The 12,430-nt window shown below is 41.8% G+C and overlaps 1 protein-coding gene across 1 annotated transcript; it reads left to right on the top strand.

Annotated features, from left to right (window-relative positions):
* Positions 1–977: 977 nt before the first annotated feature.
* Positions 978–6,458, top strand: LOC311245400 (zona pellucida sperm-binding protein 4-like; the record flags this gene model as incomplete). Its single annotated transcript, XM_084335243.1, has 5 exons — positions 978–1,275; positions 2,369–2,553; positions 4,150–4,294; positions 5,520–5,712; positions 6,290–6,458. 5 exons carry the CDS (start codon positions 978–980, stop codon positions 6,456–6,458), a joined length of 990 nt encoding a protein of 329 aa, XP_084191369.1.
* Between the last annotated feature and the right edge of the window lie 5,972 nt (positions 6,459–12,430).

Consider the following 12,430-nt stretch of genomic DNA (forward strand, 5'->3'; position numbering starts at 1 on the left):
AGAAGTTGCCTCCATGTGGAAGCAGCTCGGAAGTGCATCCAACTGTTCTCAGTAAGACATCCAACAAACTAACACATCCAACTGTCTCTCAACTAAGACATCCAACAAACTAACACATCCAACTGTCTTTCAACTAAGACATCCAACAAACGAACACATCCAACTGTCTTTCAACTAAGACATCCAACAAACTAACACATCCAACTTTTTTTTTAACCTACTTTCTATATAACTTCATTCTTAGATGCTTCTATAGAAGGTAGGTAAAACAAAAAAAAAATTGTTTCTTTGCCCTATAGGGGAAACAAAGAAGTTTTCTTTGCCCTATAGGAGGGAATTATATATATTTTTAAACCTACTTTCTATAGAAGCAGCTGGGAGGTGCGCTGTTTTAAGTGAGCGTGGATTATTGAATTGATTGATTGATTGATTGATTAAAGCATTACATCACGCTAACGACCACCCCTAGGCATGGTCTAATTCTCACAACCCACGACTGCACGTGGTGTAAAAGCCATTACACCACGCGCAGTCGTGGGTTATGAGAATTAGACCATGCCTAGGGGGGGTCTAACGACCACCCCTAGGCATGGTCTAATTCTCATAACCCACTCCTGCGCATGATGTAATGCTTTAACAACTCACCAAAATTTACTTGCACAACTGATTTTAAGAAAAAATCTACGAAAAGGGGGGGCCCCCGCCCTTCACCCCCCCTACCCCCACCACCCGCGACCATACAACTATACGTAGCACCCCTCCACCACTGACCACGCCCCCAAATGTGTCCCCTGCACCACTGACAACAAACTTACGCCCTTGAGTTCAGGGCATTTGATTGGCAACGGCAGTCAGCAAATAGTAAGTAAGTCAACATGGACCCACCTATTATAAAAGTCTGCACAATTTTACCCACACTTCTCACAGCATTTGTTGAACATTTCAGATCACTTGTCTGAAGCCGTCAAGCCACGGCGATGAAGTGGATCGCGGCTTGCCTGGTGACGGTGGCAACTCTTGGCTGTCTGTCAGATGCTCAGCGTCATAAGAACGTGCGGGAGCCAAAGCGGCCACGATACAATCCGCCGGTGCAGCCACAAGTTCTGCAGCCACAAGTTCCGCAGCCACAATTTCCACAGCATGCAGAACCGTCTACTTCCTGTGACGTATACGAGCCTCACAAGATACGTTGTGGCCACGAAGGCGTCTCCCAGTCGAGATGCGAGGGATGCAACTGCTGCTTCGATGGACAAATGTGCTACTATGGAAGAGCTGGTAAATGTTTCTCCTTGTTCTCCGTAAAATTGTCACAATACCACACTTGTTTTTGCGGTGTGAGTCCTATAGGTTTGCTTGCATGCTGTTTACAGTGTGTGACTGTGTGATTGATTGAAAATGTTATTAACAGATTGCAGAATGGGTACAATACAGTACAGCTCAATACATACAATTGTTAAGTGGATGCAGACCAGAGAGACTTTCGTCTTGTTTACATCAGGGTCCCCCATTTTCAATTCATAACATATATGACGTATACATGACATACAGATAGACAGTAGCCTACTGCAACATCTATACATTTATGATATACCAGATTTACAAATACAGTACTGTTTTGGATACAAGAGAAAACGTCTAAAAAAGAGAGTATATACATTTGACGAAGAAACTACATTGGAGGAGGTTGGTAGGTAGGAGGTTGGTAGGTGGGGTGAGGGGGGGGGGTAGGTGGGGTGGGGGGGAACTGTACATAGGAGGTGGGGGGGGGGGGGGGGGGGTAACTGTACATTGGATTATCGACAAAATCTTACTTGGTCCCAAGAAGAGGGTCTCGTGTATTATTGGGTTTAATAGGACATTTATTGGTCAATTTAGCATTTATTGTCTGACTCTTAACCACCAAAACCTGCACGGACTACAACGTATGGCCTTGGTACCTTGTGTATACTGCACTTTGTGTATACTGTGTATACTTTTATTCTTACTCGTAGTATATATTCAGATTCAAATTCATTATTGCCTATATTTATTGTAACGTATAATATAACCGATACAGCATACAGATCTTCATCTGCACCTTTGTTTACACTGTTTATTTTTCTCATATGTATATGTTCAGAATTTATTATATTGTTTACCTTGTTTATTTTTTCTTCATATTTTTATATTCAGATCTAATTGTATTGCCTATATTTATGTCTTTCTACCATTACCCTGCCCTTCCTCCCCTCCCCCATGCTGCTATAAGTCCGAATTTCCCCAAGGGGATCAATACAGGAGTATCTCATCTTATCTTATCTTGTCTTACTCTTATCTTATGTTGTTTTCTACCAGTGACGGTATTGGTTTTCTGTTGTCTTGCTGCCAGTGACTGTCCAGTGCACCAAGGATGCCCAGTTCATCGTGGTGGTCGCCAAGGACGCCACTCTGCCCCAGATAGACCTGAGCTCAGTGACCCTTCTTGGAGAAGGTGCAGGATGCACTCCCGTGGACTCCAACTCTGCCTTTGTCATCTACCAGTTCCCTGTCACTGCCTGTGGCACTCTCATGACGGTAGGGTCTTCATTTTGTTCAGATTTGTGCAACGTTTTGTAACGAAGCGATGAAGACTGAAACACTGTCGACTTACTGCAGGATAACGCTGACACTGTAATTTATGAGAACCGGATGTTGTCCACAACCCAAGTGCTTGATGGGCCTCGTGGACTAATCACCAGGGACACCACCTATGAGTAGGTGATCTTATGTTTGCTTTCATCACCGAATTAAATTCACGAGTTAAAGGAGCTTTAAGTGGTGTTTTTTTGTGGGTCAGTAACATGGGTCTCCCAGTCCCTCTGTTCTGCAGTAAACACAAAATACATGTTCTGGTATCCTGTTCCAACTTTATCCATCAGGAGAGAGAACCCTAGATATTTTTTACTTATTTCAAGAAATCCTGGCAAGCAAAATTTTCTTACTTCACCTGGTAGATTATTTTACTTGTTTCAAAGACACATTTGCTTAAAACTAGTTTTTATAGGGCGGGTAGCGCAGCGGACTAAGCGTCTGTCTACCACCACATAGACAGTGGGATCGAATCCAGCTGTGGTGCTTCCGGGTTGGCCAACCGTCCATACTAACACAATTGGCAGTGTTAGCAGGTGGGAAACCCGGTGGGGTGGGTCCTGGTCGTTGTAAACAGTGACTCCTACAGTTCGGTCGGGGCGCCTGCACAGCAAGGGAAGGATCTAGGAGAGGTAGTGTGACCTTCCACACATTACACTCCCCCAGTGAGAGTCCGCGCTGCCAGGTGAAAAGAAGCGGTGGGCTGGCTACACATGTGTCAGAGGAAGCATGTGATAGTCTCCGCCCTCCCAGACCGACGGTAGGGAGTAGAGTGCGCAACGACCAGGATGGGGATTGGGAATTGGCATAACGACTAACATTGGGATGGGAGAAAAACAGAAAAAGAAAGGAGGAAAAAGATCATTAATAAAAAAAAAAATGTTTTTATTTCATTTTTGTCAGACCATTTTTGCAGTGTGGAGTTCTCTCTCCTGATTGGATAAAGTAGGAGCGGAATGCTAGAAAATGCATTTTCTGTTTACTGCAGAGCCATGTTACCAACCAGACATTCTATATCAGCGAGTGTAGAGCTATTATTTTAACATGTAGAACACTTGTTTTAACAAACCAAAATGGCACCTTTTTTAAATAACCTTCTCCAGAGAGAGACAAGAAGATAGATACCAGTTTCCTCTCTGTGCGTTCAGTAGAAAGCTATCTGGCTGCATGTTAGCCTAGCTTAGCACAATGAATGGAAGCAGACATGACCGGTTAGCCTTTGGGAGAGGTGTTAGTTGGACAATGCCTAGGCTAACCGGTCATGTCCGCTTCCATTCATTGTGCTAAGCTAGGCTAACATGCAGCCAGATAGCTTTTTTACTGAATGCACAGAGAGGAAACTGGTATCTATCTTCTTGTCTCTCTCTGGAGAAGACGGTAAGCTAATTTCCCAAAATGTTGGCGTGTTTCTTTTAAAGGCTGTGATTTATCATCACATTCATTATGATCAGCTCAATAAATACAAGGACAATCAATAACATTTACATCAAACCACTTCCTGACCTTGGAGCGTATACATTCTTTCCCAGGGTTCTCTTCCAGTGTATATATGTTGGCACCTCAGTTGAAGCTCGGGTCATTGAGGTCCAGTTGCTTCCTCCGCCTCCAGATGTCTCGGCCCTGGGACCCTTGCGTGTGGAAATTAGGCTGGGCAACGGACAATGTCATACCAAGGGATGCGACGAAGGTCAGTGTGTCATGGTTCTTACTTGGTTTGGTAGTCCTGTGATTCGACAGCTGTTGTAAGGAGGAAAAATTATTCATACATCCTTACATGCATATCCTGTACACTGTTCCAAGTCACTCTATAAGCCGTAAACGGCCTATGATCAGGGATGTGCACAGGTATGGGCTATTGTTGCCCTGGCAACAGCCCGTTTACTCTGATTGGCTGAGTTTTTCCGTTTTTCTTTTTACATAAAAAATTAACAAGCAGCTCCGCTGTAAATACAGGGAAGGGCAAGAAGACGCAACGACACTGGTCCCCCCCCCTGGTGCCCCCCTGGTTGAAAAATGTCACGCTAAAGTGCCCTTTTGAGTGGCGAAAACGAGAGGACGTGCCCCATTGGTGCCCTTCCAATGGTCTAAACTTGACCATGTGCCCCCACAGTTAAAAAATATTTTATACTTTTATATATATAAGGGGCAATAGCCCCTCCAAATGTCTGTGCACGTCCCTGCCTATGATATATAATCAACGAAGGAGATGTACCTTATGGACTAATAAACAATAGTCGAGACACAGTACAGTACTGTATATGCGTCTATAAAAGCGCACATGTCAGAATTTACATGTTGAATATGTATCAAGTAATATGACTCTTTGTCTGTGAGAAATATTAAATATCATTAAATATTTATTTTGCACTTTGTTTTTTAGAAGCTGTTTTGAGTTGAGCCTTTTATTGTAGTGCGTTTATTTTCATGACAGTTTCCATTTGTTTTATTTGAAATGTCATTAGTCCATTACTACACATAAACTCCCTTAGTGGAGGTTTATTATTATTATTAAATTATTATTATTATTATTATTATTATTATTATTATTATTATTATTATTATTATTATTATTATTATTATTATTATTATTATTATTATTATTATTATTATTTTTTACACATTTAAGTTCTGTATATAAACTTTGGCTTATTTCAGTTTTTAACTCTTTATTTAGTGTTCTGTTTTTTGGACTTTATTTATTATCTACTCATGAGTCATTCCACCTGTAAAGGTTGTTTTTGTTGTTTATTCCCCCCCCCCCCTTCTCCTTAGTGTCTGCCTAGCAGTTTTGTCGTTATTCATTATGAATAACTTGAATCCCTATTATCTGTTAAGTGACCCAAACACCCGCAGCCCTCTCTCACCTTCGGCTGCCCCAGCGTAACCAATCATCTCTCTCCATCTTCGAGCAGAGGAGGTGGCCTACAGGTCCTTCTACTCCAACGACGACTACCCTGTCACGAAGGTACTGAGGGAACCTGTGTACATAGAGGTCCGCCTCCTGGAGAGGACCGACCCCAATATCCACTTGACTCTGGAACGATGCTGGGCGACGTCAGACCAGAGACCCGACAGTCATCCTCAGTGGGACCTGCTGATTGACGGGTAAGAGGAAGTGCTGGACCACTGACTGCACTCCCGAGTTACATGGAGCTTGGGGGGGGGGGGGGGGGGGGGGGGGTGTAAAGAGAGCGTGCAGGGGAATAAATGAAATGAATGTTGATTAGAGCTACGTAGCTAAGCTGCCTACAACCACTTACCTGTACGCCAACATTCATTCATGCGCTCCCTTTCCCCTCTTCCCCCTCCCCCACTCTCTCCCATGAGCTCAAAATACTGGTGTGTTTCAGTGGTCTATAGCAGGTTTTATCTTGATATATATATTCTTTTTTTCATTCATTCAACCTTTATTTAAACTCGCGGGATACTGACCATTGCCTCATTTTCGATTTTTATAATGGAAATCTATTACAAAATGTCTAGGCAGTTTTAATGGAAATTATCTGCTCCTTTTATGCCAGTCTACAATTATGCCAACTTAGTCTATTTTGTGTCTACATGAATGAATGAATGAGATATATCAAACATAGATTTATCAATCATAGATTTGAATGAATGAAGTATATCAATATATCAAATATATATGTCTTTTGTCGCCCCCCCCCCCCCCCCCCCCCCCCAGATGTCCCAACCGCAACGACCGTAATTACCTGACGTCTTTGGTCCATGTGGATGAGTCATCCGGACTAGAGTACCCAACTCACCACAAGCGTTTCCATGTTAAGATGTTCACCTTTGTGGATCACACCACTGGACCCCTGCGAGAGAGGGTACTGCACACGCTCAATTGACCCATCTCAAACCCTGCCCTCTTTTTTTTCATCTGCTTTTTTTTATTTATTTTTTTATCCTCCAAACACAACTGTTTAACTCGGATAACAATTTTTTTCTGTTTTTAAATATTTCCTTATTTCCTATACAGGTGTTTATCCACTGTAACGTGGTCGTGTGCCAGCCCACTGCCTTAAACTCTTGTGAATCTCGATGCCGCAGACAGAGTGAGTAATACATTGGCATGATCGAAAATATCAATAGGTTGTTTCCCTGGAGCTGGGTAGACATTTTGTTCAGTTTTATATTGGTATGACTATGATTTATGGTATGGTGACCATGCCAACCAGCCGATTGGTTGCATCTGTCCGAGTGTATGTGTGTTTCTAACATGCTTCCTATCATCCTTCCTATGCTTTCTATCATCCTTCCTATGCTTTCTATCATCCTTCCTATGCTTCCTAACATCCTTCCTATGCTTTCTATCATCCTTCCTATGCTTTCTATCATCCTTCCTATGCTTCCTAACATCCTTCCTATGCTTTCTATCATCCTTCCTATGCTTTCTATCATCCTTCCTATGCTTCCTATCATCCTTTCTATGCTGCCAACATCCTTCCTATGTTTCCTTTCACCCTTCCTATGCTTTCTAACATCCTTCCTATGCTTTCTATCATCCTTCCTATGCTTCCTATTATCCTTCCTATACTTCCTATCATGCTTTCTATGCTTCCTGACATCATTTCTATGCTTCCTGACATCCTTTCTATGACTATGATTTATGGTATGGTGACCATGCCAACCAGCCGATTGGTTGCACCTGTCTGAGTGTGTGTGTGTTTCTAACATGCTTCATATCATCCTTCCTCACCCTTCCTATGCTTCCTAACATCCTTCCTATGCTTTCTATCATCCTTCCTATGCTTCCTAATATCCTTCCTTTGCTTCCTAATATCCTTCCTATGCCTCCTAATATCCTTCATATGCTTCCTAACATCCTTCCTTTCTTAATATATGGGTCAGGACCCAAAATGGGTCGCCAGCCTTCTTCTGGTGGGTCCCCACATGACAACCGTAGTAATACGTTTGTGTTTCATATGAGCCTGGGTCCCACAACAAGAAAAAAATGTGGGTCCATGAAAGGTTTAAAGGAACACGCAAACATTATTGGAAATGCACTTACTTTCTTCTCCAGAGTCGGACAAGGAGATGGCATACCTATTTCCTCTGCGTTCAGTAGCCTTGCTTAGCACAAAATAATGGAAGCGGATACGGACCACTAGCCTAGCTTAAAACTCCCATAGAGGTGTTTTTGGCCAACAGCTAGGCTAGCTGGTCCGTATCCGCTTCCATATTTTTGTCTGACTCTGGAGGAGATGGTAAGCGCTTTTCCCATAATGTTGGTGTGTTCCTTTTAAGAAACCGTGATTTAGAGTAGTGTTTCTCAAACCTCCTGGAATTAGGGACCAATAAACTGTCTTTTTGTCTCTGGGACCAGCAAGCAATGATTTTTTTTTTATCAACTTTTTCTCCCATTTTCTATATTTTCTATATTTTCTCCCATCCCAATTTTGGATCATCCAATTCAACCCTCCCCTGTCACGAACGCTTTTTCTTGCCTCCCACAAGCCGGCTGCAATGTGGACTAAGTCATACATAGCACAAGTCCCCTCCAGTACTTGAGGTAACAGCAGTTGCATCTTTTCACCTGCGCAGCTCGATCTCTCAGTGGCGAGGAGTAACGCGTGGGAGGCTCACGCTGCCCCCGACACTTCCTGATTCTACTGCGCAGGCGCACCAACCGACCTGTAGGAGTCGCTGTCCACAACGCCCGATCCCCACCCATCAGTTTCCCACCCCCTAATACGGCCAATGTGTATTAGTACGGACGACCAGCTAAACTGAAAGCAAATGTGGAGCGCTGGGCTCGAACAGGCAAGCCCAGCGTCTCCAGAGTTTGTGGCGAGCGCCTTGCCCACTACGCCACGTAGCCGCGTCCAGCAAGCAATGATATTACTGCCCTCAGGGCCCACTTCCATACAAAACAGACTTTGTCTCTAGCAGATAACTTGAGTTTGAGAAACACTGATCTAGAGGAAAAAGTCAGACATCTACACAGTGCCATATTGTGTTTCTTATTGCTCTGACTGCAACTGACAAACCACCTATATTCTTTACAGGGAGAGATGTTAAGTCCGTCGATCACCAGATGCCTGGCAGAAGCGAAACGGTCACCAGTGGAGAAGTAATCTTTGTTGAGCGTCAGCCAAAGGACATCAAATCCTAGCTTTGTCATCACTACTCGCCATGCTGACGTTAAAGTGAGGGGCTTGCAAATAAAAGTTAAAGTCACAGAGTGAGTCTGTTCTGTTTTTCATAGAATAGAGGCCCGTTTGTGTACTTCTCTTTTATCCAACATGGCTGCCTGTAACCATTGGGAACCACTTTGGAAAGAAAATCCCAGATTTTTTGCACAGTCAAACCTTTATTTATTCTCAAAGACAATTGAGGTCACCCTCATTTTCAATGTCGTCGAGACTTTACAGACATTTCAATGCACACATTTCTACAATATAACAATAATAAATATTAATAACTATCTATATAGTAATTTTCACACATGGACCGCAGTCCAAAGTGCCCCACAGCAATTAGTATAAAATTAACATAGGCATAAAATCAGCACACAATTGACAGAATAAAAAACAAATTGCAGACATAAGAGAATAGATATAAAAGTAGTGCAATGTAAACGTGCAGACTTAAGAATAGGCATAAAATCAGTACAGTGGTAGAGTAGTTTTGGATATTACTGTGACTTGTTTACAAGATCCAGTCATAAGACACTTGATTCATAACATTTCCATTGATATATTTCTCATAGAAATGCATAGCAACCATTGTTTTGCACATGGCAAATCACTGTCTCTTCCAACATGGAGGAAACAAGAGGTATTCTAAGGATTCTGTGAAAATCCTCTTAATAAATCACGTGATGGGAATCATGATATTTGGACAGTATACCGACAATGTACATGTACATTTTACATCACATATACATAGTGGTGGAAGAAGTACACAGTTCCTTTACTTAAAAGTAGAAACCCAGATAAATGAGTACTCTGGTAAAAGTCCTCTTGCTATTGAATGTACTTAAGTATCTATTGAATGTACTTAAGTATCTAAAGTAAAAGTATGCATTCTACATGACATTTGTGTATTCCATTGCATGGGAGCGTTCAATCCTCGATCCATTATGTGGTCCAGTTATGCTGCTCTGATTAAAGGTGATGTTAAAGTGCTATGTGGTCGAGTTCTTCTGCTCTGATTAAAGGTTATATTAAAGTGGTATGTGATCCAGTTACGCTGCTCTAATGACGTCTTCTTGAAGTTGACAGGCTTCAAATGTCAAAGTATATAATCTTCATACATTTTGTCCATGCTTTCTATGCAAAATATTTTTCTTCAAAGTAACTAGTAACTGATGGGTTCAGATAAATGTAGTGGAGTAAAAAGTACAAATACTTTCTTTGAAATGTAGTGGACTAAAAGTATAAAGTTCCCTAAAATGAAAATACTCGTGTAAAGTACAAGTAGCTCGAAATTGTACTTAAGTACTTTCCACCACTGTATATACATACTATTTACATGTCTCCACATACATTAGAAGGCTGCATTCTTATATTTCTATCATTTGTCTGCTTATATATGTACCATCATATTCCACTTGTCGTATAACTAATCCTGTGGCTGCAACTAACTGAATCCTCTTTTTCACAAACCATTATACCAAACCTCTGGGTTCTCACTAATGTGTATCAGAATGTCCCTCTACACATAAATAAAGCACACTCAATGGGATATCTTGTGAACTTTGTCATGCCTTTATATTGGACCAATTAGGAAAAATGCTAATTCTATCCATAACAGGTAATTACTTAAGGTTTGTTGATTTAGATTCGATATGATTCAAATGTATTGTCATAAGTACAGTACAATGAAAATAAGTTTGCCATCCAACAAGAGTGCAAATGTAACAGTAAAGTGAAATATATAATATATAAATTAGTACTACTAAGTAATAGTGCTAATCAGATGTATGTACAGCATTGTATTAATATGTACTATCAGTTACCAACCCTGCTTCCGTTCTAACCGGAGTAATAATACAGGATATAATATACAGGATTCTTAATAGGGAAAACATTTTTCCTATTAAGAATCCTGTATAGCACCTTTCATACAAGAATTTCAGCCCAATTGCAGTGCTTCACAGCAGTGATGTAGGCATAAAATTAGCATAAAAATGTAGACGGGCATAAAATGAGAAGATAATTGATATTAAAACCTGGAAAATTTGTAATATATGTCTGTCATTAAAATCTATGAAAAATATTGTAATAGGTTTGTTATTGATTGATTGTAATGATTTGACCTTCTGGGCCGCAATCTGAATGGTCTGTATAGATTCTATGTTCTCTCCTTGTGCTCGAGCACTAGATGCTTCTAATATTAGGACCTCATGAAAGGACAGCTTCCACTCATATTGTGATTAACTTGCGATTAACAGTGAAAAAACACAGATTAAGCACTTCAGGAAAAAACATGAACAGCAGAGTAACCATAAGTTTAAATTTGGACCAACAGCCCTGATCTACACATATTCTTATAAATATCTTGGTTTCATCTTTAGTGAGTACATGAGCTTCATAGAAGGAAGGAAAATAATGTGAGTCAGCAGGAAGGGCGCTAGGGGGTGTGTTGAGTAAAATGAAAGTGTGCACTGACCTTGGGTTTTCAACATTTACACAATTATTTGATTCAATGGTGGGTTCTGTTGTATTTTATGCTGCTGGAGTATGGGGTTTTGATGATGCACCTGAATGTAATGCTATCCAGAACCGTGCCATGAGATACTTCTTGGGAGTCCATAAATATACAGTACACCAAAAGGGGCTATAGAAGGGGACATGGGTTGGGACTCATGCTTGGTCAAGCAAAAAGGTGAAATGGTTAGGTTATGGAACCGCCTGGTCCAACTGCCAAATGACAGGGTGACAAAAAAGATATTTAACTGGGACAGAGCACACGGTCATCCCTGGTCAAGAGAGATGTCCATGATTATTTCTTCTGCTGACTTAAGTATGATTTTTATGAACAATCTGCAGTGTAAGGTTCACATAATTAAAACAAAATGAGGCGCATGGGGTTCCGTGGGCTCAAATGCTGCATCCACACCCCCTTTTTAAACTCATCAGAGACAGAACAACCTCTAGGGGTTTTGTGTCCGATTTCTATACACACTCTTACTCAAATCCACAAACAAAAACCTATCATTAGATATAGTTTGGCGAGAAGACATCCCAGAATTGGACCCTGAGTTTGATTGGGAGGATGTCTGGACTAATGTCACGTTGGCTTCCCGTAACCCGAATCACCAACAAATACTGTTATGGTTTGTAAGCGACCCCAAAAGCACAACACAAGACAGGTATTCAATGTTAGCCAAAACAAGGGAGTAATTTATTGTCTTCAGAAAATTGCAACACTTCCCCTTTAAGGGGTAAAAATGAAACCCATAGGCAAAAAACAGTCCAGTAAACGAGGAATTCAGAACGTCCCCTTTAAGGGTGAATGTCAATAGGCCCGAAGGCGAAAGAGCAGCGTCCAGTGACGTAGAATATCCAAACGAATCTTCAGAGGATTAACGTAACAAGCCCGAAGCGACCTGCCTGGCTTGTTGGGGTGGGAACGATGAAAATCAGAGAGCAGGGCAGGATCCAAGATGAGCTGGCGGGAGACCCAGCTACGCTCCTCGGGCCGTACCCATCCCAGTCCACCAGATACTGGAACCCCCTTCCTCGGCGCCGGACATCCATAAGCCGGCGGACCTTCCACTGGGGATGACCATCAACCATCTTGGGAGGAGGCGGAGCTGGAGCTGGAGGCACAAGGGGACTGTGAGAGACGGGCTTAACCCGGGACACGTGAA

The sequence above is a fragment of the Notolepis coatsorum genome (assembly GCF_963971535.1).
Source record: "Notolepis coatsorum genome assembly, chromosome: 18".
Lineage (NCBI taxonomy): Eukaryota > Metazoa > Chordata > Actinopteri > Aulopiformes > Paralepididae > Notolepis > Notolepis coatsorum.